The sequence below is a fragment of the Cyclopterus lumpus genome, chromosome 17, assembly GCF_009769545.1.
Source record: "Cyclopterus lumpus isolate fCycLum1 chromosome 17, fCycLum1.pri, whole genome shotgun sequence".
Taxonomy (NCBI): domain Eukaryota; kingdom Metazoa; phylum Chordata; class Actinopteri; order Perciformes; family Cyclopteridae; genus Cyclopterus; species Cyclopterus lumpus.
Genome location: NC_046982.1, coordinates 20240805 through 20265340, shown reverse-complemented (window position 1 = coordinate 20265340; position 24536 = coordinate 20240805). Strand labels below are relative to the sequence as shown.

Genomic DNA, 24536 nt, shown 5'->3' with positions numbered 1-24536 from the left:
AAACAAACAACAACAAAAAAAGATTTAAGCTCCCGCTGAGCTCAAAAAACGATTTCTGATGCGAGTCACCCCCCCAGGACAGGAAGGGAGAACAGGATGAGGGGCAGTTCATCCCCCCCTCCCCCCTCCCCCCCTCGCTGGTCATGTGATCACCTGTTGGCCGTAACAAGGCCACTGTCATCTCCAACTTTGGATATCAAATAGTTATTAGTGGTTTAAGTTATTCCCTGAACACTGGTTCGTTCGCTCGAGGCCCGAGAATAGCCTAAACTGACTGGTTTAGTTATTTGCTAACAAGCTTCATATTATATTATTTCCCCCCCCCCCCCCCCTCCGACCCCCCGAAAAAAAAGAAAGAAATTACATATTTTCCCCAAAGGATCTATAAATTATCCACAGCCAGAAGACGGACGCGAGTTGTGCTGCTTTCCAAAGGGCCTTGTCAACGAGCACACAAACAACAAAACATTTGTGTGGTTAGTGGTTTGTTTTAACATAGTTTAGATAAGTGGCTTGTATAATATATCATTACAATATAACTGAATTTATGTACATACATATGCAAAGAAAACACACGACGTGTGTGAGTGTAAATATGTGCGTGTAAAGTAAATCTTACACCCTGTCTTTTTTTTTTTTCTTTCTTCTTCTTCTTCTTCTTTTTAGCAGTCTCTGAAATATGGTTTTTCATCGCCATAAAAGTCGTCATTCGAACCCCCCCCCAAACCCCCAAACACACACTCACACACACACACACACACGTAAAGAATGACAGACACACACACACACACCATTCTTCTTCGACCCCAGAATCCAGTCTGTCGGTTACTGTCCGTGTGTTCGATCCTCATCAACTGGACGCTGATTTCAGATTTCTTGTGAAAAGATGCAAATCGGGGGGGGGGGGGGGGGGGGGGGGGGGAATAAAAGCTCCTCCTCTTCAAGGCCAAGCTGTGATAAAAATTCTTTAAAAAAAAAAAAAAAGCTTGAGATTTTGTCCCAGTTGTCTGAGAAGTTGGGTGGGGGGGTCCAGGACCTCTGAAGCCCAACCCCACCAGAAATCCCTCAAAGTGCTTATTGCTCCTCTCTTTGTTTGCAGAACAGCGCTCCGACCGTGGAAGCAGAACAAAAGCAACCCGCTCCTCTTCAACGCCACCATCTTTTTCACTCGCTCCACTGATCGTAAGGAGGCGGGTGGGGGTGGGGGGTGAGGGTGGGGGGGGGGGTTCACCCTTTGCAGGTGTAGACCTCCTCCCTCTGCGTGCACTGCTTGCATTCGACGTAGCAGCACCAGCGCACCTGGCACTGGCAGGGCCGGGTCACCTCCCTGCTCTGAGTGTTGTGGCCTCGGCCGCAGCAGATGGCGTCGCAGTTCTTGTCCTTGTAGCACTTGCGCGCCGCCGTGCCCGGCGAGTACTTGCTGGGTCTGCAGAAACTGGGCGAGTCCTCGATGTGGAGCAGGTCCATAGTGCGAGGGATCTGATCGCTCAGGCCCGGCAGGGGCTGCTGCTGCTGCTGCTGCTGTGGTTGTTGCTGTTGCTGTGGTTGCTGTTGTTGTTGCTGCTGCTGCTGCTGCTGCGGTTGCTGCTGTTGTTGTTGCTGCTGTTGCGGTTGCGGTTGCTGCTGCTGGCTCCGGCCCGTAGAGATCTCGCCCTCCCCCGTGGCCTCGTTGGTGGAGCTGCCGACCTTGACGGAGGTCTCGTAGCGCTGCTTCAGCTGCTTGCCGATCTCGTGGAAGGGCAGGAGCTGCCTCCAGCAGGTCTGCACGGTGCAGGAGCCGGAGACGCCGTGGCACTTGCAGGTGGTCTCCACTCCGGCCTTGATCACCTGGTTTCGGGAGACAAACGAAGAGCACCGTTGAGGAATGTGAGGAAAGCCGACGTCATTTAACAAGCCTTTTTGTTTAGTAAGCAGCATTCTTTTCAAAAGGAGCCAAATTACACAAATATGCACACGATTAGACGCCGAGGGCGGAGAGCAGTGGTTTGAGAGGAATGTAAAGACTAATTATCTTTTGATATCACAATAGAAGGGGAAAAACAGAAGCTTCACATGTTGCATGTGAACTATAATTAACATGATTTAGAAGGAGAACAGTATTGCACTTTGTCTAAGCCTGCAAAAAAAAGAGCAAAAGAATATTAACTGGTTACGACATTTTGATCAAATGCCAAAACTTATGATGAGTGAGGGAAGGATATTGCTTAATAAACAGACTTTGGAAAGAAGAGACTTGTTCTTTTCCTTTTTTTTTTTTTACACTAAATGAGATTACTAAACCTAGAGTTGATGAATCCAATCTTCTAGCGTGGTAATTATGTCCTTGACTTTATTATCCAGATAATAAGTCATGCACAGAAAGAACAGCCTCGATTCATAAGGAATCGTAGAACTGTAAGTGAAACATGGAGATCGTCAGCAAAAGTGACCGCAAACGCGTTATTTTAATGCTACTTGTGTGTGTGTGTGTGTGAAAAATCAATGACAATAACACATTGTCCTAAGAGTTTGGATAGCATCTTACAGTTCTCTTTTCTCAGACTGCGAAAGAGATCGGGGGGGGGACAGGAAAGAGCATATTCATCACATCAGCAGGTCAAGAACATTTTTGATAGGTCAGCTTTTAAACGTCGGGGGGGATGCGGAGGCTAGCACATTCCAAGCTCCGGTCCTCCGTGTGGGAATTCACCCCGAACGACTTGCGGTGAACCTCACTACATGTGCGAATCACCAGAAAAGAAGAGAAGAAGAAGAAAAAAAAAGGATCAAAAAAACAATGTTGTAAATCTTTTATCGCGAATGGGAATTGTCCCGAGAGATCGTATCGCGGAGACAAAAAAACAAACAACAACAAAAAAAAAAAAAAAAGAGCCTGCATTTTGGTCTTTTGGGGGAGCGTTTATTTTTTTTTTTGTGTGTCTGCTAACATTTTGGGAAGTGTGCTTCTGCTATTATTCTTTTTTTTTTTTTTTTTTTTGAAAAACCCAGATGAAAAATGGCTCCGATATGAGAAAAAAAGAAAGAAAGAGCTGAAAGTGAAAAGAAACGTATTCCAGGAGGTTGAGTTTGCTTTGGCCCGGACCGATTCGAGACCGTTCCCTCTTCTTTATTTTACTATTAAAAACACTTCCAAGATGAAAAAACAATATTTGCAAACCACAAACAGCCACTGAATTGTGCCAGAAGCACAAATGTGAGATGCTGCTTATCTAATCTGGGAGGAGGGGGGGGGGGACAAATATTGACTAATGAGCACTTATTTCACTAAATGTATAGTGGCAATTACTTCAGTCACTCAACACAATTCTTTTCCCAAAATTGCCCCGTGTATAACTCATTCCCATTTGGTCATTATAACCTAATATTTGGACAGTGTGTTCTTTCATTTACCAGCTCTGTAATGTTTAAACTCAAGCATTGCAAAAAGCAGATATCAAAAGATATGGCGCGATGACTCGGCACTTCACGGTTGTCGTTTGTCGATTTGATTGCGCGGCACTCAGCCTCTGCGTCGCATTATCGCACTTTTTCCCACCGGTTGGCCGGTGAGCGGCGGACATTTTTGTGATTGAATACTTTTCTGTGACTCCAGATGTACTGGTTGACCTCGTTGGGTGTGTTGTATGAAACACTGTTTTTTTTTTTTGTTGCTTTTTAATAAGAACCAAGGAAAAATTGACATGACGGTTGATGTAAAGATACTGCTGTAACATTATTATCAAAATACATTTTCTTCTTTTTTCAAAACGAACCTCCCTTAAGTTTAACATCCCCTGATAAATCACGGTTTAATGTTCGAGACGAATTATGAGCCGGTAAAATACTGTTGCTGTCAACGCCGCAGATGAACTATGATACTCACGAAGGAGTGAATGGAGAAGGGAACGTTATCTGTTGCTCTCCTGAAGGTTTATTCCCTTTTTTTTGTTTTTCCTGATCCAATGTGAGGTCAAAGGTCAGGGATGTCGTATGTGTACAGATTGTAAAAGCCCTCTGGAGGTAAATTTGTGATTCTGGGCTATATAAAAAATAAACTGAATTGAATTGAAAAGGCCAACTATTAAGTATTGCACTCCCGGGAAGTTTTTGGGACAAAATCGATCTGGCAGAGGCCGAGATTCTGACTTTTAGTCTCTAGGTTTAGTTGTTTTTTTTTACAAATGATTACACACAATAATTTGCCCCATTGATGATACAAAGATATCTATTCGAGCAGCTTTAAGTGCAAGTAATGTCACTTCTTCCGTCTTCTCCCTCTCACCTTCATGCCCACGTTCGTGTTGTGCATGTCCACGCGTGCACGCAGGTCCTTGTTGGAGCGTTTGCCCAGGAAGTCCTTGACGAACTTGTTTGCGTATTTCAGGTTGTCCCCGCAGCCTCCCCACTGCCACGCCTTGCGGTTCTCCAGGTCCGGGGCCTCGTCGCACGTGCAGCGCTCCATGCGTCCCGCGCTGCACGCTTTAGCCATGGCGTGGGTCAGGCCGGCCGAGGAGATGGCGTACAAGAACGCTGTCTCTTTAAATCCTGAGGGGGCATATTGGAGAGTGACGAATGAGAGGCGGAAAAAAATATATAATAGAGCGGGTTCAAAAAGAGGTTTTGTGCACAATCCATCAATCAAAGTACTCTTTTTTTTTTTTTTAATTATACGTTTCGTTTTAAAACGCCGTTTCAGTTGTCATCATCAGTGTGTAATATCGAAAATGATTGGGAGCAATTTGATCGCCTCTCAACAGCTCTCGACATGGTCTCCACTCTAGACACATCTCGACTAGATGATGCTTGTCTGCCTCTTGTATTCGTGTTCTGGAAGGCACATATTGCTCCATACCTCTTTTTAATATGTTGGCTCGGTGGCGCCCCTCTAAGGTGCAGTTCCACCTCTCGAAGCGGAATTGGTACTGGCATTCTAGGGCGCTCATGGTGATGGCCTCTCTCAGGGTCTCCGCCACGCCCGGGTCTCGTCTGCACATCCTGCGCTGCTTCTTCTCCAGTTTGAGCCGGTCGCACAGCTTGTAGTGGGCCCTGCCCACGTTCTCCTCCGGTAGAGAGTTCAGCGGCAGGATGGACAACGGCTCATTACCCGTCAACCTAGACGGAGAAAAGAAGGGGAAAAAAAGATCACAGACGCACTCGTGGTCAGTTAAACCTGTGGATTCATCTTGATAGCGGCTTCCCTAATAAAGCGCAGGATGCTGAACTTCCTGGACAAACAATAAAAAGGAGTTGCAAAGATATACTACGCAAACAGCTGGGGGCATATAATGCTTTCAAAGTTTTGGTTAATGTTCAAATGAATTCAGCTGTTCGGTGGTTAATGTTCAGGGGAATTGAAATGCTGGAGATTGAGATCAACCTCCAGCGTGAGGCGTGTCCGCGTATAGAGCAAAATTCTCTGCAGAGGTGGAAGAGTCCTTTTCTTTTTTCACAAGAGGCCCCCCCCTCCCCCGTTTTAGACTTTTAGGCTCATTGCCTTCAGTATCGAGAATTTTCAGAAGGAGATTATAATTCCTCGACGTCATAAAGAGCTCGACCGGTGTGGGGGACATGTTTTTAAAAAACGACGGCGTGCAGTGAAACAGTAGCCAGCAGAGACTTGGTTTAATATTTATATGATATCCTGAGAGGGAGGGGGGGGGGCGACTCACAGCAGCGTTGTACATTTAAACATGATATCACACAGCAGGATTTTTACACTCTCGTTATAGAAGCCCTGTAACAAAAGTCCAGCATTCGGGACGTTAAAAAGCTGAAATATATAACGAGCAGAAGCTTCCAGTTCTAAACACGGCGTGGAGAACATGTGGACTTGTGCTCCTCTCGTCCGTTTATTTAAAAAAGGAAAGCGTATATAAAAAAAATAAAAAAAACACGCAGAAGCGAAGGACGACTGCCACATAGCTGGCGGAAAAACGACCGGCGTTCTGAGGTTCGTGACGGGGAGAGAGCGGAACGTTACTTTCGTAAACACACACACACACACACACACACACACACACACACACACACACACACACACGGGGGGGTGTGACTGTCAGCCTGTGACCATTTTGGTCACGCCGACTGACAAGATTGGCACCGTTGGGTGTTCATTATGTGGAATTCCTGGCCTCCTTTTACACCCTTAAAAGTGAAACTGAAGAATAACTGGATTTACAGAAGTCGCTAAAACCCACGAGTCTTCTGGGCCAACGGTTTGGCCTTTTTTTTGAGGAGGGGGGTGGGGTGGGGGGGTGGGTGGGTGGGGGGGGGGGGGGGGGGGGGGGGGGGACTCGGGGACATTTCAGGCACACACTTTTGTGCATTGAGTGACACCTCGAACCAATGATGCACATTGTCCATTCCTTCTTGCATGTAAAACGTGTACAAGTTGCCTTGAAATAAAATAAGTCCAACTATGAGACTGAAGAGTAACCGCGGCAAAATGGTAAACGCATTGGTTGTTGGATTTTTAACCAAGCAGCATCTACAATATATATGTGTGTGTGTGTGTGCTGGATGTCGACACCGGTTCCACTAATAGAGCACAAAGTGTCGACCGGTGATCTTACATCTCGGACCCCCCCCCCCCCCCCCTCATCAACTGGTTTTCCAGAGACGATTCTGTCACCGCTCGTATCCACTTTAGCCTCGAGCAGAAGGAGGTCACAGTAGTTTCTAACGACGAGAGATTTGAATTTGAATAAGTCCAATAACGGATAGAGTTTCGTACCGATGCACTTAATGGTTCACACATGCGATACGATATTGTCTTTGCGATGCATTCTTGCGTTCTGGTCGAAAATTTCCGAGGCCTCGGGATTTTGCTTTCAGATTGGGTCAAATGGTTTCCCCTTTTTACAAAAGTGTGTGTTTGCCTTTCCCTAAACTTGCCTGACAGCTCTGGATTTTTCAAATGGAAAACCTTGGCAAGCTGGGTCTTGACAGAGATCGCTCTCCCGACACACTTAAGAGAGTGAAAACATGCACGGAGCGAAACGTGCAACAATGCCGGAGAAAACTGTCCAACGTCTTCCTCGTATTTGTTTTGATATATTTTTTCCAGAGTGCACCGTGATGACATTTTCCAAGTATTGCAAAAAGTGCCAAAACAAAACAAATCCAGCTGAGCCGTCACGTTACCGTCGTGTTCCACGACGTTTCTACGGCAAGCGAATGAGTCCATTCTGAACAATTTAAAAGAATTTGACATTTTTAATATTGACGGCGCACCAGGAAGCAGTTTACTACATGCACTTAAAAAAAAAAAAAAAAAGATGAGCTCCAACCAACGAAATGTCGTTCTAAATTTACTCGTCACCGCCAACGTGACGCGCATAGCAACGCGTATCGGCTTTACATCTTTCCCAGAAGCACCGCATGCCAAAATACGAGAAGAAGCGTTGGAGTGGCGGGCCCTTCAACCGTCTGCGTGACGTCCGCCTTGTCTGAGACAGAGAGGTGTGTGTGTGTGTGTGTGTGTGTGTGTGTGTGTGTGTGTGTGAGCAGAGCTGGAGGGAGGCCAAAGATGACAACGACACCGATCTCCAGCGATATTGTCTCCGAGGCATATTTCTAGCTTAGTTACCAAAAAGAAAAGACAGCCGGGAGGCAAAGTGTTGGAGGTGGAGAAACAACGTCGAGTCTCCAGGAGGAAAAAGCTGCACGGCTTTACAGTCAAATAGTATCGCAGATGTAAAGCGGATTCCATTTCTTTCTGTCTAGCAATTGTTTATTTTTAAAAGAATGAACTCATTCAACTCAGTGGCTGAATCGCACAGATATTTTTTGAAAATATTCAGCCAAAATGAAACGAGAGAAGAGAAACAAATCTGAAATGTTCCCATTTAAAAACGAAATTTTGTATTCATTTTTTATTATTGCCCATTGATTTTCAAGAGATTGACTTCATAATTAAATCAAATAACCTTTTTCAGCTGAACCTTTATAAAGAAAATTTGGTTCACAACCCCAAAATGTGTTCATCTAATAACTAGAATTATTTACTACCAATAATAAATCTTAGGATTACAACTCATAAAAGCCATTTAAAGAGGGCCCAAGAAGGCACTTAATGGAGAATACAGCTGCTTCCCACATTTAAAAAGAGTGAGTGAAGCTCGCAGCATCTCCACAACGTTGCACAACATGCAACATGTTGTTTGAGGCGTCGTCACAGCAACACCAGCTACACGTGGAATATAACGCCAACATATAAAACTCATTGTTATCCTATGTGGAGGTGGGATTCTTGCAGATGTTTGCTCAGCTTTTTATTTTCCATTCACACACACACACACACACACACACACACACACACTGGCATCACTGGCCAACTCCCACTTAGTAACACCGGAGTTTGTTCAGTCCTCTCTCTACCTGTCGCCACCTGTCACTTACATTTACTTTACATACGTTGTCCGCTGCAGGCGGGTTCAGTGGAAACTGCTAGTGTCACACCTCAAGAGTCGATCCCGCGACGGAAATCATTGACTAGCACTAAACTTTGCCATCGTCGCTCCCTCTCGGGCTTTACATTTACACTCTCATTCACTGGTTGGTTTTGTGAGGAGTTAAGGAGGCGTAACAATGCCTAAACTCCTAGATATGTCTCTCTCAGATGCTAAAACAGTGCCAAAATAATAATAATACATTTAATAAAACAAAATCACAGCTGGAGCATCCAATGAGTGATATATATTTATATATATATAGATATATATCAGATAATTTGATCTTATCACAGATACATTGGCACAAGAAAACAAAAGAAAATGAAGTACACGGTGTCTCTGTTGTCCAATAGAGCATTGAGTTTATTATTCAAATGAAAAATGTCCCCTCGGTACATTTCACTAAAAAAAAATAAAACATAGTATCCTTATAAAAAGCTGTGCCTTAAAAAATGGTCATTAGCTAATATATGATAGATTAGTGCCGCGTGGGTTGAGCTGTAGTTGCTTCCCTGTGTAGGTCTTCTGCAGACGTTCACGGTTTGTTATATCAATACTTACAATAGTAATATCATATGTCAAGATCAATAGATTTCAAAGGCTCTCTCTCTCTCTCAATGTGGCTCCAACTGCTGTAAAAAGAAATAGCACATGTTGCCAAAGCGAAACATATTTCTGTATCCAGTGTCGTTTCTTACAAATTTGGAAAGATAAGCTATTGTCGTCTTCACTCCTCAAACAGTGGCCAAGTTTAGTTACCGTATAACGTTACACGTGTGTGTGTGTGTGCATGCATGCATGTGCACATGCACATGCATGCATGCACTCACTACCTTAAGTCAACACCCACGAGAGTCAGTCGTGGCTGAACGCGCCCGGGCAGAAAAAAGAAAAAGCTGCACAAAAGCCACAGCTTCTCCATCAGCCTGAACTTGCAGGTTGTGTGGTCTGGTGTCTCCTAGATCACAACTTACACCCATCCTCCCCCCCCCCCCCCAAACTTCCCCTATTCCCACCGGTCAATTACTCTAAACGAATGCCAATCACCCCCCCCCCCCCCCCCTCCCCAGCTGTTGGCTCAAAACAAAGCCTCCTGTAGACAACACCAGCGCCGTCTCTCCCATGAACGTAAACCTCCCTACGAGACAATGACGGACGTGAGCATGTGTCCCGGAAAAAAAAAACATGTTCAGCTGTCAGTGAAGACAAACTACCACGACGCTCACCTGATAATAATCTGTACATTTTTCTTCAAACATTGACTTTTCTTTTTTGTGTGTTTAAACCCAAAGCCAGTGCTGATCTCATTTCACTTTTTCCTCCTCCTGTGGGGGGGTGTGGGGGTGGGGGGGGGGGGGGGGGTGGGAGTGTGTGCTTTTTCTCCGAAATGTTGGATGAACTTCAGACCACCCTGCCCCCAAAGTCCCATCTGGTGCATCGCGCCAGGCCGTGCCAGAGGTTGTAGGAATGTGAGTTTGCGTGGCGCTCTCTTCCCCCTCCGGCCCGGTCGCTCTCCACGATGTGCTCCGCAGCTTGAACGTGAATAATTGAAGAAACCGTCAATCAGTGTCGCGTTTGACTCCCTCGTGGCACACGGGGAGGGGGGGGGGGGGGGGGGGGGGGGGGGGGACTCTCGGGGATATTGTGTCCCAAGACGGTTTATCCTGCACTGAACTCAGATATTTTCTCTCCCTTCCCATTAAAGCCAGAAATAGGGGAAAGAGTAAACGATTACGTACGAGGCCAAGATAAGATTAGTCACCGGTTGAAAGCACCGGGGTATTGTGACTAACAAGCTGTGGCTGACACAGTACGGTAACATGACAAACACAGTGGTACTGGGACCCGGGACTTAGCGAGTCATTATTAGTTGAGTAATGAGCCTTTCTGCATCGTGGGGATGTCGTGCGACGTCTAGCAGCACATTTCCAATGTGTGTGTGTGTGTGTGTGTGTGTGAGGTGGGGTGGGGATGTCCGCTATCTTGTATGGCTTAACAGGATATGACCCAATGTTATATCATCTGCTGACCCTTCTGGTTATATTCACAGGCAACATAGGCTGAGTCAGGCTACTCCCAATAATTGGTTGATTGGGTCAAGTTCCTGTGCATGTACCCTTTCCATATATTTATAATGTGCACGAGGCATATTTTCTTTTATGTTCAATGTATTGCAGCGGAAAGATATTCTTTCCTTTTTTTAATCCACCGGCGTGAAACGCGGACGGCGGTAGCTGAGAAGTAGGACTGCGGGGACGGCGGTTTTTTTGGGGGGTGTGTGTGGGGGGAGGGGGGGGGGGGGGGGGGGGATGGGGAGTGTGGGGGCAATGGGTAAGAGGTTTAACTGCTATGTGAGAACTCAAGGCTTCTAAGGTCAGCTGCAGCTCAGTTATAGTCACTGTGTGACTGGCACAGATTGGGCACATGCAGCAGTGTCCGCATGACTCCCCTGTTCTAGCCTCACGCCGTGGCACAGGGGGGGGGGGGGGGGGGGGGGGGCGGCCCCTGTACCAGCGCACCAAACGCGCGTTCCCGGCTCTCGGGGGGGGGGGGATTCGCATGTGCAGACACAAGACTCAGACTGTGGTAATTTTTGTATTTAAAAGTGTGCAGAGATGTCAGGTTTGCTCATTTCACGGTTACACATGGGCAAAAAGCACTCCTGTGCATAAACTAAAGCATGCAAAATGAAAACAATCGCTCACGGCTGAGTTCATTCACGGTTATTTACTCGTACTACTTAGAGGCCCTGCAGAACCCAAACCCCAAAACTAAAAGATCTTTTTTTTTCTTTCTTCAATCCGCAAAAAAAAAAATCGGAGCTCAAAGCACTGACAGTCATTTCGAAAGTTAAAAAGATGGAAAGTGTTGTTAATTGGCCTCTCCTGGCAAATATTCCTCAGCAGATGGAGTTTCCGTGCATGTATAAACGGTTCATTTATCGCCTGGAGTGAAAAGAACAAAAAAAAAAAAGGTTCGACTCTTTTGACGTCTGACAGCAGCAAACCAGTCGAAAGTCATGCAAATTGGGCCATTTTATGAAATAAGTAACAAAAGTACTTTGAGGTTAAAAATCGCAGCCTTGATCGTCTTGCCCATTCATGTCTCCGTGTCCATTCTCAGACTTTAATACTTTTAAATATGCCTTTTGGGGGCAAACCTTAGTCTATTTAATAACACCCATTTGGCAAACACAACGTTGGAGTGAGAGTATCTCGGTGCGTGTCAGGTCAGGCTTCTATAGGATTGTGTTTACGCAAGATGAACGTCCTGATTAAGTGCAGTAAAAGTAACCCTGCAGTTTAAAAAGGTACGGTCAACATTCTTTCATCTTGTATTAAATTATTAATCTTTGCATGCGAAACTGGCTGCTGCAGAAAGCCACGTTTTCAAACTGACTTGATTTAAAAAAATGCACAGATATTCTCTCCAGAAAACCAAAAAGCCTTAAGTGAGGGTTTGTCAATCACACGTGAAGTGCCGTGTCTCTCATGTCCCCACAAACCAGCGAGAAAAAACGCCTGCGGTCAAGGATGGAAAACACAGGACATAGCGGTCACGCTAACAAGCATCATCTCATCAACGTCCCGACCACTAAAAAGTATCTTGAGACTATATATTATAGTTTTCCCAGGTTTTTTTGTGTGCAAATTGCCCACGTCTCCCAGCAGCTCCATCTGCAAAGATCATCATGCGTGTACCAACGAGAAGTTCCCTTCCACTGGGACGGTCCTGGTGGGACAGTCCCGTTTCAAAGCTAATGAGTCTTAGCCGCGGTCTGCTCGGCGGATGCCGACGACACCGGCGCTGTTAGCCAGTTAGGATGGGAGCATTTTTCAAAAGCCTTACCAAAAATATTCACGAGAACCGTGTTATTACACAGTATGAGCCCCTCAATAAAAAGGTGTGTATACTCTGCAATTATTGATAATTCAACCTGTTAAACAAAACAGTCGTGACTTAGTTTAGAGAAGACATTATATTCTGTGCAGAGAGGGGATTTCTCTTTGGCCCCGGGGGGGGGGGGTCATACAAGTTGACCACAACTGAGCATACGTAGAAGTATTTTTCGCACACAAACTTGTATTTTGCATTTCTTTTTTTTCCTCTCACATTTCATTTCCCACTCTCCTACTGTTACTCCAATAAATAAAAAAAGGTGCCGATTGAGGGACCCGTGTCTCTGCACCACCCTGTGGCATCCACCGGCGCAGCAGGGCCCTTTTCCCCCCAGGGATGTTGGAGAGAGCAGAACCCCCACCCAACCTCCACCCCCCCCCCCGAAGCGACGCATGGCTTAGCTCAAATCCCAGAGTATCAAACAGAAATATAAAGAAAACAAAAAAAGGCGCCCTCTGTTCGGAAGGCGCACGCTGGTCCTGTTATCTAAGCCTCCCAGGGTTTTCTGCGTGATCTCACCGCGCCGTACGCGGCCACAGCGCCAAATGCTGAGAGAATCCTATCTTCTCGGCTCACAGTAAAGTGATACCCGTTTGAGGTGTGGCTGCGCAGCCACAGGATATCCTATGAAGTTTGGGAAATCCCTCCTATCGACGGTGCACCCCCCCCCCCGCCTGCCCCCTCCGCCCATGCTGCACCGTCAGGGCTAATCAGTCCTTGAAGGCCTGGTAATGAGACGCCCCGCCACCACTGTCTGCCAGGCATCGCCAGCCTGAGCCCCCCCCCCTCCCACACACTAACTCACGCTGCTCATAATGAGTGGTAATCACCCAGCAGCTCCCCACAAAAAACAACATGGAGGCAGGCAAGCCGGGAGAACAGGGGAACCAAAATGAAATGTTTACATGGAGCCTCTTAAATTAATTAAAAAATAAACTTGTTTGACACACAGCAGGAACTAATTCAGCACAATGATAAAAAGCCTTTTTTTTTTTTTGCAGATCCATCCTCCTCCCGAGTAAATGTACACACATCCCAGTTGTTATCCGGTTGTTTTTGGCATTCTGCCTCTACTTAATGGAGCGCTGAACACAATAATACCATCAGCTTGGCTTCAGGAACCAACCGATTCTTGGTTTAAAAAAAAAAAAAAAAAAAAAGCAAGTCATAGCAACCGCTTTATTGGCTGCTATCTGGATGCTGCGGTGTGCCCCCCCCCCCCCCCCCCCCCCCCCCCCCTGAAAACAACAAAACTCTTGACTTACTGTCGGAGACTCGCATTCTGCACAGTTTACAAGACCACAGAATGACATGCCTTTTTTTACTTTTACCAAAAAAAAAAAATTTAAACTGACGGTCGCCCCGGGAGGGGGGGGGGCCCGGCCGGGGGTCCCCCCCTCGCCGACATCTCATCGCGGTGCTTGTAACTCATTAGGTAGCGAACAAATTCGAACGATAACGGACTTAGCAGAACCAGCACCTGCCACAACAGGCTGCTGGGGGGTGGGGGTGAAGAAAACGAGCGCTCGCATTCTTGTGGCGAAGGATGACAATTTAAGCTTCGCCCCCCCTTCCCCCCCTCGGGCACAGACTACGGGGCACGGAGAGATTGTGTTTATGTTACACTTACGCTCCACCACACTCTGGAAATTGGGTATGCAACATTGACCCTCCTATTTTTGGGTAAATCAGTACTCAAGAGCCGCCCCCCCCCCCCCCCCCAACCCCATCCTCCCTTGGGATGCCATCGTGCAGGACCGTGCCCGGAGTGTCACCGGGGTCGGGTTTCTTGGGAAGTCGGCCACGGGGAAAGCAGTCGCAGTTTGTATCGGTGTCACCTGCGCGCAGCCTCTTTCACTACGCTTCATGTTCCTCGGGCCAGCGAAGGCTAAATCATTCACCGACGCTCATTCATATTCCCCTTCCTTCGCCCGAGCACACGGAATAATAACATCTGTGAGTACGTCTCGCATGCACCGCACGGGGGGGGGGGGGCATGTGCATTAAGGGACGGTGACGTTTCACTCAAGAAGGGGGCTGATTATTATTATTATTCTTACTACTACAGGTGCTGTGCAGCACGTCGACGTCACTCGGGCGAGAACGATTTTCAGGTGCCAACACATTTTTTAAAAATTGTGAAAATCTGAGTTAATCGCAACAATTGGGTTAACTCAGACACGTTTGTGACTCCTTATCGAGGAGAAGGGATAGCAGGAGTGTATAACGGGGACACTTCCTGCCCTCTCTTGCAGATTCACCACCTCAGTTCTCACATCAACCGACACTCCTGGATCGTGCACACACGCCCATTCCTGCCATACGTTGTTGGCCTCTCTGCTGGGAAAAGGCTTCGAGTGTCATCACTCCGCAGCCCGGACGCCATTTGTCTGCGACGATCCGACGACGCGTTGCGGAGACAGAAAAGTGGAGTTAGCGCAACGTGCCACCGTGGTACATTTTGTTCTGACAGTTTTTAGGATTACAACAAAACAAAAAAACCCTCTTCAGTTCCAGGTGAAACATGGCCGCCCTCCCACCTGACACGCTGACCTCATTTTGAACGACCTTGGGGGGTGGGGGGGGGTGGGGGGGGGGAATGTTCTTCTGTAACCGAGACAGAAGAGTGCAGTTCATGTGAGGAGTTCAGTGCATTAGTAGAGCGCTGCAGAGCGGAGGTCATAGTGGGCTACACCTAAAAAAAAAAAAAAAAAGGCGTTTCCCTGGGAATGACTTACTTTGAAATGTACACCCCCTCGGTGCTCTTTTCTAAATTAAAACATGCATTTGTGCACGTGACGTGTATTCGTGAAATCGTTTTGATTAAAATTTCCCAACACGTGTTCAAAGTTGATGGAGGCAGCAGAAAATAGAAGAGAGAAGGAGAGAGAGAGAGAGAGAGAGAGAGAGAGAGAGAGAGAGAAAAGAAAAACTGCAAGAGTAGTGTGATGTTTATGCTGGATGGGGGGAATTTTTCTTTTTTTCTGCGCAAGCTGAGCAGACGTTTCGGCCACCAGATTGCTTTATTGTTACCAGCTGTGGAGTCTGAAGCGCGCGCGCGCACACACGGGCGCACGCACGCGCGCTCACCTTTCGCTCCGCGGCTGTTTTCAGAGACTCGGGATATGATTTTACAAGTGTTTCAGCAAAAATAATCACTCGAACCGCTACCTGTCATTCAAACGAGCCAAGGAAAGGAAAGAATGGGCTGAACTCTCCACGGCTGCGTAAAACCACCTATGATCATAATAATAATAATAATAATAATAATATTCATAATAATAATATTCATAATAACAGATGCTGTGGTTACGGGCTTGCTTTTTTGTTTTGTTTTTACTTTTTCTTTCTTCGCTGTCAGCAGCTTCATTTGAAGAGGCTCAAAATCACGTGCGGACAACCTGCTGCAGCCACCAGCTGCGAGGCGCGCACGCACGCACGCACGCACGAGCGCTGCGCACCCGCGGCCAAAATGACACCTCGCTGACCCGCACGGGATGATCAACGCGGATCTCACACACAACCACCACCACCACGCACCCACACGTGCACATCACATCACTTTGTTGTTGTCTCGCGAAAGAAACTTTTTTTTTTTTTTCGTGTGTGTGAAAAGAAAGTTTGAAGGGAAAAGGAAAAAGAAGAAAGAAAGACATAAAAAGTTGTTACCTGCTTTTTGCATTTCAGGAACCAATCAAATCAATGAGATCATGCATCATGGACACACACACACGCACACACACACACACACACACACACACACACACATGTCTGTTTCTTACCCGAAATACGCTGCGGTTGGTCCAGGCAAGTTGAGAAGATACACTATGACTGTGAACGATAACCATCCCAGGAGTAGGTGTCCATCCAGCATTTTGCTGCGGCTCCAGGGCAGATCATTTCGTTTCTCCTGAGTAGCTGTGTAAAATCCCTTGTTGAAAGTTCAACACTTCTTATACAGAGAGGAGCTGCGCTGCGCTCCTCCCATCAGCAGAGAGAGAGAGAGAGAGAGAGAGGGAGAGGGAGAGGGAGGAGGAAAGAGAGAGAGAGAGAATATTATGGCAATGCATACAGAGAGCTGAGTTGATTCACAATTCCCTCTCAGGTCTGAGACAGATAAATCTCCTCGGTCGTCTTCATTTATACGAGTTGGAATGACAGCTTCTCCTCTGTGGGCGTTTTTTTTAAGCACCGTACTGTCAGTGTTTGTGCAGACTGAGGTCAGCCATGAGCTGGCCTTGTATATGATCAAATATGTGTTTACCATCAGTCAATGACAGTTTGTTTCCAGAATGGCAAAAAAAACAACAGAATTTGTATAATCCGGCACAAAGCAGGAATACCATTTCTCCTCGTGTCAAAAGTGAAGTCCACTTTTGGCTTTGCATTTTAAAATATAGGTTTACTCCACTATTGTGATTAAGTAGCCTTCCTCATTGGACTGTATGTCTAAAGAAACTCACCAGCAGGGTCGCATCTGCTGAAGAAGATCGTGTAATACGACTATTTTAACAAAAAGAAGTCGATTTTTCAGTTGTTTCCATTGTCAAGAATTAACTTTCAATCTGAAGTCTTGACATATTTAGTGTTTTAGCCTTTAGCTGCTAAGCGATGGTTCAGTTGTCGCCATGTTGAGAGCCGTGTGGAGGCAATCCCCTCAACCACGCACTGAAGTTCGCACCTTTTTTTTTAAAGTGCATTTTGCTCAAATAGCTACTTAAATGCAGGATTTCTTCTTTCAATAGGGTCGCATTGATATTTTTACTATCTTTTCCCACTTTATGGAGTGGTTTATAGTGCAAATTGGTCTTTACAAGCGATAGTCCACTCATATGCTCCATATATTGTCACACCCGTGTTCATCGCGACGGTCAATAATGCATCGTACACGCCAGAATACGGCGGCCTGTCTAGTGGAATTCGGTTAAAGATTGTTTGTCGGAGTTAAATATCAGTCTGGAGTTCACCCGCAGTTCACGGCGAAGAAAGCAAAACGTATCCCACAAAAAAACTTAACTGTCGGAGATTTCGCAAGAGCTAAAGATGAAACCCTTTAAATAATCTTATTGTAGCGCCATAAATCAATTGGCAAACTACCAATCATTCTCACGGGGCCTTTTTTTTCTTCTCCCCGCAAGCCATGCATGCTCTTGGAAAAAATATTTACTCATAGTTAACATGCAAAACTCACTTGGACGTCGCACGATTTGCAAAAAAAAAATGCAGACGCGAACATGTAATATTGCAAAAAGCTTATAGCGGTGGATTCAGAACATAGACTTGGATGGTTAAACGACGGCAATTTTCCAGGAATATTTCACCCACCTGACATATTTTACTCTCGAGCACGACGGCCATAACATTATTACGGATCTGTTGACGGTTGACCTCTTGATTTTGTAATTAATATCCACTGACTGCCAGCTGAGAATGTCTTTAGTCACGGACAACCCCGCTTAACTCCTGTGTAAACACCTTTCAGTGGCTCGGCTACCACCTGACATCTTTTTGTGCCCGCACACACACCTTGATTTCTGGGCGAGAGAGAGAGAGAGAGGTATCCGAACTTGGGAAGGGTCCAGGTTTTTTTCTCAGCTGCACCTGGGGGGGTTGGGGGGAGAGCTGCACCTGGGGGGGGAGTGCTAAACCTGTGTGTAAACAAATATAGCCCTTTGAAAAAAGTAGAGATTAAAAGTGAGCTAGCTTGATAATTTCACGTGCATACTGGATCTCTTGCGATCATTCCCCCGTCAACAGATCGGCAGTTATTCACCTTTTTTTTTTTTTTTTTTTTTTAATGCATCGTGCATCATCCGAGTGTGAGTGAACATGACAGGTTGACCCCGCTGCATCGCGGTGGAACGTTACACAAAAGCAAACATTTAGTGAAATTCGCTTTCTGGCGGACGGTAATATGAGAAGATTGATGTTGTATCTGTCTATTGAATATAGGAGCATGCCAGCTAGTGTAACTTAGCATGAAGACTCATGTCAAACTGGATCAGAATCCACCTGCCAGCAGCTCTTAAGCTAGCTAACAATTCATAGCTAATTTTTCTTACTTCTGTACAAAAAAAAAAAACAGCGTGTGAAACTTAAACTTGAGGTCACAGTGAGTCTTTTTGTACGTTGAGGAGATATTGTCACCTTCGGACAGAGCCACGCCTTTTTTCCTCGTGCTTCCAGCCTTTAATGCTAAGCTAAGCTAACCAGCTGCTGGCTGAAGCTTCATATTCAACATTGATTTTCTCATCTAATCCTCATCAAGAAAAAGGGATAGTCGGGGCAGAGAGGGTCTTCTTTTAAGTCAATACACTTTCTTTACAGCAGCCCCACTGCTCCTGATGCTTCGGATGGATCAAAATGTCCCCTCTATGTGCTTTGAGTGTGATTTATTTAAATCAAGTTTAACATTTAAAAGCTCTCGAGGTGTCAAAATAATATGAACGAAGAGGTCAAGACGTGTAACCTGTGAAATGATGTTACAGTTTCTGAACTACCTGGAGTCTCAGTCGGTTACCTGGCAACTGCTCAGTAAACTGGCAAATATAAGTGTTTTTTTACACTGAAACACACACAAAAAAAAAAAGCTGTAATATTAGATTTGCTGGTCGTAAGATTATGTTTGGTTCAAACATACCCTTTTTAAAAAATTTAAAATAATTCACCAAAACGCCGCCTAAGCTTTCGCACACTTCATTTTCACTTCATTTTCACTTTCAGCTCAATATCGTTTCACATAATTCACACAGGTGAGCACATGAAAGCACAGGAATGCACTTTTTTTTCCTTCTTTCTCTCTCTCTCTCTCTTCAACATTATAAGCTTGTCAGTCATTCCTAAAGGGCAGTTATTTAAAAGGCCTAAAGGCCCCCCAGTAAAGGGCCGTGCTTCTTAATAACACCTGGTTTTAAGGAGATCAGCGGGGAGGGTTTTGTCAGTACATGACAAGAATGGACACTAATCCCGAGCAATACCCACTGGTCCTGCGTGTCTCTCGAGTGGGATAATTGATTCCCACACCCTTCTTAAAACACACTCGCCCCCCCCCCCCCCACCCTCCTCTCCTCAGACCCGGCAACCAAGAAAACAAAGCTTGTTTCATGGTGTCGAGGGGAAACATGGCCGCAAGGACAAAAAAGAGTGTATTATTTTTCTTATTTATTTTTCAACCGGAGCTCCTATGAGGGTTGAACTGAGGGCCTGTCATAAGTGTTGTAGGTGGTAGCAGAACTTTGTTTGGTAATGGACACTAATCTCTTTAGGCTGTCAGGATACCCCCCCCCCCCTCCCTGCTGTTGGAGAAAATATACCTTACTTCTCTCTCAGAAGATGCATTTTAAACGAGAACGTCGCCTTTTTTTAAGTAACGAGAATACCCCGTTAAGTCTGCCAGTGTAGCATTGATGTTTGCAATTACAATGAGGTTCCTCGGGGGGGGGGGGGGGGGGGGCATTGAGGTTGGTCTTGTCTGCGCGCCGGGCTCTTCCAATGAGATGGAATGTGCTCGGGGGACGTTGATGGAGTTTGAGGTGTTTCCTTGAAGGCGACTCCTTCAAATAAAAAACGTCCTCAAATGCATTGAGAGCTTTTTCGATGCGTGGTGTCTGCGAGGCGTCGGCCCGAATGTCCATGTTTATCAGGTGTTTTTATTATTCATAAAGGAGATCCAAAAAGTAAGTAGTTAACTTAAAATATTGCATTCTATTCTACATTAAAAAAAAAGTATATTCTGAGTATAGAAGCATGGAGTCTTATATATATTAGCCTTGGTCTGACCTTGTCTTGATATCACATCCCTGGAGAGGAATGTAAATCGCATCCGTCCAATCCCAAACCCAGTCACCACCAAACTCCTCGTTCTCACCGCCCCTACTCCCGCTGCAGGGCCACATGATCTTTTCCATGTACCAGACATAATTTGTGGCTTAGGTTTTTTTGGAGGCTGACGGTGCGTCTGCGCCGCTCTGCTGTTTCAGGCGTCGGGTGCACCGCCGTGTAGCAGCGGTTCTCAGGATCCAGAAAAAAAAAAAAGAGAGGTGGCTGTTGTTTTCCAAAAAAACCTCAGAGAGAGGAATCAACTCAAATAATGCTAATAAATAGATTTTTTTTAAAGTGGGTTAAAAAGGAGATTAAGGAACAACTCCCAACAAAAAAAAAGTAACAAAATTAGAAAATTAACCCATTTAAAGGTGTCCTCGGGGTTTAGATGACAGAATCACCTCCGGTTTACCCTTTTTTTTTTGTACACAAACTAAAACAGTAGCTGCAGTTTTTTTTTTTTTTTTTTTTTAAAGCAACTGCGCTATCATAAAAAAACACCATCGTGGAAACTTAATCCCGGTGCTTCATTTGCGGCATGTAACCTGTGGTCCATGCACATTTTCTAGTGAAGTGTTATGACACACTTGAGCCAAATTGTATGTGAGCATGTCGCGGCTTGTCCATTCTTGAAAGTGCTTAAGTAGGCACATCTAAACTGCATGCTGCTGCTGCTGTGTGACTGTGGGAGAATACCTATAATGCAAATGGTCGGTTGTAACACGATCTTGCAAAAAAATCAATCACTTAACTTGAGCTTGGTGTGACACGAGAGAGAGACGATCGTTCCAAAAAGGCGTCTTTTTGGTCTAATGTATTGACATTTTTATCCCATTGGCGGCCGGCAACTTCGCTTATTCAAAGCACAAGTTACATTTTCTGTCTTCCAAACAATTACATCAATATCTGACATTAATATCAAACCAGTCTACTGGTTTTTTTATATTTTTTTATTGCCAAAGCTGCGTGATACAATCCCGCTCTTTGGTTTCCCAGCAACCGGTTCAACACGCCGCTTTTTAACGGTGTTTACAGAATCGCAAACTTTCTATTTGCGCCACCCGTGAACAAACCGAGCCATTCATCCAGCCTCGCCTTCGTCTCACATGGAGAAAGCATCTACAATGACACAACGCAGTCTCAACAGTGAGAGTGGTGACACGTGGAGAAGAGTCGGAGCCAGGAAAAGTACAGGTTGCTTTTTTTTTTTCGAAAGAAGACGGGACGATACGGTCGAAGTGCAGCGAATGGGGTCGCGCTCTCTGACCAGCAGGCGGTGTTTGATGGAACGGCGTGATCTGCTTTACTTAGCGGTAATGAAACGAGACAGTCGAGCTGAGCAGCTGCACAGCCTGCGCAGCCTCCTCCTCTCTCAGCTGATTGCGACCTCGGATGACCCAGAGGAAAAGTGTCATTGTGTGGAAAAGACCAGAGGAGGAGGAGGAGGAAGGTGGGGATATTCCCTCTCTCGGTAGTATATATGAAACGCTGCACCCTGATGTGACACACGGGGGCTGTTCCTGTAATTAAAGCAGCGTTGTCTCTTCATGTTTTCTGGCCTCTGGAGTGTCATCCAGCGAGCTTTAATGTGTGACCTCAGCGCTAACACAACTATATCTGAGGCCCCCGTGAGGAGAAACCAGACAGAGGGATGTTAGGTGCACCTATATTTGCTTCTCATTCTCAGATATTAGTTGTGGCTCCATTACATAAAAGGATTCAAACAAAACCGCCATCTGTTGTATTGCCTTTACTTCAACTTTTGATTTAAACTGAATGGTAGCATGTTGAAGGCAAAAATAGTGAAGGCCCCAGGACGGTTCCCTGTGGTACTCCTCGAGAGTAACTGAGGATATCTAGTCACAAGAAATGTCTTCTCAGAGAGATAGGACACATTTCGTGTGTGTTCTGGCCTCAAAAGCAACACATATGACCTCAGAGGCTACGAAGACCGTTTACACGAAGATATGAAAGTTATCTCCTGTGCATTTGTCTTATCAAGAAGCCTTTTTTACACCCTGTATTACGAAGAGGCGAGCCGGGCGAGATAGGGACGTCAACGCCTGTGGTAATGCCCATCCTGAAGATAAAGCCAAAAGGACGGGCAGGCCCCCTTTTGCTTTGTTTCCCATGTCTGGAGACCAGCAGAGAAGTGTAAAGGGAAAGTGATGAGATGTTTCCAGGTGGGAGCTTGCGGGGTGTGTCGCAACATATTTAGGCACTGCTCTCCTCCCTTTTCCCCTCGAAAGGCTTGTAACTCAAAAAGATGTTTGAATCGAGTCGATCTGCTGCTGGTCATCTTTTCTCTGTCTTTTTAAAGAACATATGTGTTAGTTTTTGATGATTATCTAGGGAGGAGGGGGGGGGGGGGGGGGGGGGGGGGGGGGGGGACACACCATTTAGCAACGCAACAGTGATAATTAAATGGGCATCAGAAACGTTCTGAATAATAGGGACACTCAAAAACCTCTGAGATTGGATTGAGATTGAATACACATTTCCAAGGGAATAAATAGAAAAGAATAATTGGACAATGTTAAGTGTATTTACTTTTTGTAATTCTAGTTTTATATATATATTTATATATGTGTTTATATATATATAAATTATATATATATAAATATATATATATATTATATATATATAAATATATATATATATTTTTATTTATATATCTATATAAATAGATATATAAATATATTTATATTTAAATCTCGTTCTCATGCATGAATTGCCTCTGTGTTTGAAAGGTGCTATCCAAACAAATTTAAGATTGAGATTTTCTTCTTTTTTTTTTTTTTTTTTAAAGTTCAACAGTGACGATAGATATTGTAATTCCATTACAATGCTGACATCTAGTGGCGGTGTCACATTTGTACACGACAAAAAAAATTAAAAAATCCTCTTCCTTTGTGGTCGTGCAGTTAAATCCCCCCCCACCTCAAAAAAAATTGTTCCTCTCTGTGTCGCATCTCGGGGCCACTTTAAATGCACAAATAAAACATGTTTTAAAAAAAGCATCAACGGGCATCGCGGCACGGAAAAAATATATATATTCATGGGAAAAAGTCAGTGAAGTAATGACACTGCGATTAGTTCAATATTTGTGTGTATTGCACGATGTTGGTGTAGCTGTGTTCTGTCAAACGGCGACAGTCTGACTGAGGCCTGTGAGGCCTGAGCAGTGACAAGACTCCGGATGACCTCATCGTCGCGATGAGGTCACCGTGGGCACACACACACACACACACACAGAGAGGTGCCATGATGCCCTTCTGTCTGTCTGGGGGGGGTGGGGGTGGGGGGGGATGGATGGATGGACTGCAGGGACAGCGTTGGTGGGAAGAAACGTGTCGACGGAGATGAAATGAACATAAACCGGTCTGCAGCTCGACGAATAAGAGTTGCTTTTGGAAAAGTGGGTTCACCGTGTGACCGCTTTTCATATACAACTTAATAATTTGATTGATTGTTTTTTTTATGGCATGTAGAAGTTCAACATGTTTTTTTTTTCTACACACACATTTGTAGCACGTATTAAATGTCCAGTTGAACTAAAATGATCTACAGTCAGTAGGCATCACATTTTTCACATGCATTTAACACCCTCGAAGTCTTGGCCTCCGGCTCGGTGCTGACAGCTACTGGAGGGGGAGGGAGGTGTGGGGGGGGGGAGGCCCGGTTCATAGCGGCTCTGGAACTCCCCTTTCTGCCGCCATCCACTCTAAGTTTGGTCATTTAGTGACAATAGTTAAATAAAATACACTCTAATTTTGGGGAGGCTTATTAAACGTTATCACTGTGAAGCCATCCGTGTGGATGTAGGCAGTGCAAGTTATATTATTAGATATTACCACAATATGGAGATTTTTTATTATCGATGCTTCAACTTGTAAACAGCATTTTTAATGCTGTATCTGATCTGGGAGGCAACAATGTGTCATTAGATTAGATTAGATTTTATTTGAAGCAGTAGCAAAACAGGTATTTTTTTTACAAATATACAATAAAATACAAATAAAATAGCAGGGCATATTACATTTAAGAATTTAAATAATAATAAAGGAAATGAAAATGTACAAAATAAATTAAAAATAAAAGTGTGTCTAAAGTAATTATAATTTTTTTTTTTAAATGATCATAACTTTTCCATGAAAAATCTGCAAACTAACTAGTAACTATAGTATTTGTGTGGCTTTGTTGCAATGTCCACCAATGTCCACTAGATGGCGCTAGCATCTTTAGGCTTCAGGGTGCGTGTGCGTGTGTGTGTGTGCGTGTGGGTGTGTGTGTGTGTGTGCGTGTGCGCGTGTCTTGTTTCGCTTCCTCCAGACAAATCATCAACGTTTAGCATGTGAACAACTTTTGGTAAATTACAGAACA

At 45.1% G+C, this 24536-nt stretch overlaps 1 protein-coding gene across 1 annotated transcript; it reads right to left on the bottom strand.

Moving 5' to 3' along the window:
- Positions 1 to 1227: 1227 nt before the first annotated feature.
- wnt9a (wingless-type MMTV integration site family, member 9A) lies at positions 1228 to 16206 on the bottom strand. Its single transcript, XM_034556141.1, has 4 exons — positions 16115 to 16206; positions 4832 to 5091; positions 4262 to 4524; positions 1228 to 1827 (listed from the first exon to the last, which is right to left on the bottom strand). Exons 1-4 carry the CDS (start codon positions 16204 to 16206, stop codon positions 1228 to 1230), a joined length of 1215 nt encoding a protein of 404 aa, XP_034412032.1.
- Between the last annotated feature and the right edge of the window lie 8330 nt (positions 16207 to 24536).

Excerpts from the sequence above, each read along its gene's own strand:
- wnt9a (XM_034556141.1), bottom strand. The coding sequence starts at position 16,206 with ATGCTGGATGGACACCTACTCCTGGGATGGTTATCGTTCACAGTCATA. Across the intron at positions 5,092-16,114 it reads CCAACCGCAGCGTATTTCGG|GTTGACGGGTAATGAGCCGT; the intron begins GTAAGAAACAGA and ends TTCTCCGTCTAG. Across the intron at positions 1,828-4,261 it reads ACACGAACGTGGGCATGAAG|GTGATCAAGGCCGGAGTGGA; the intron begins GTGAGAGGGAGA and ends TCCCGAAACCAG.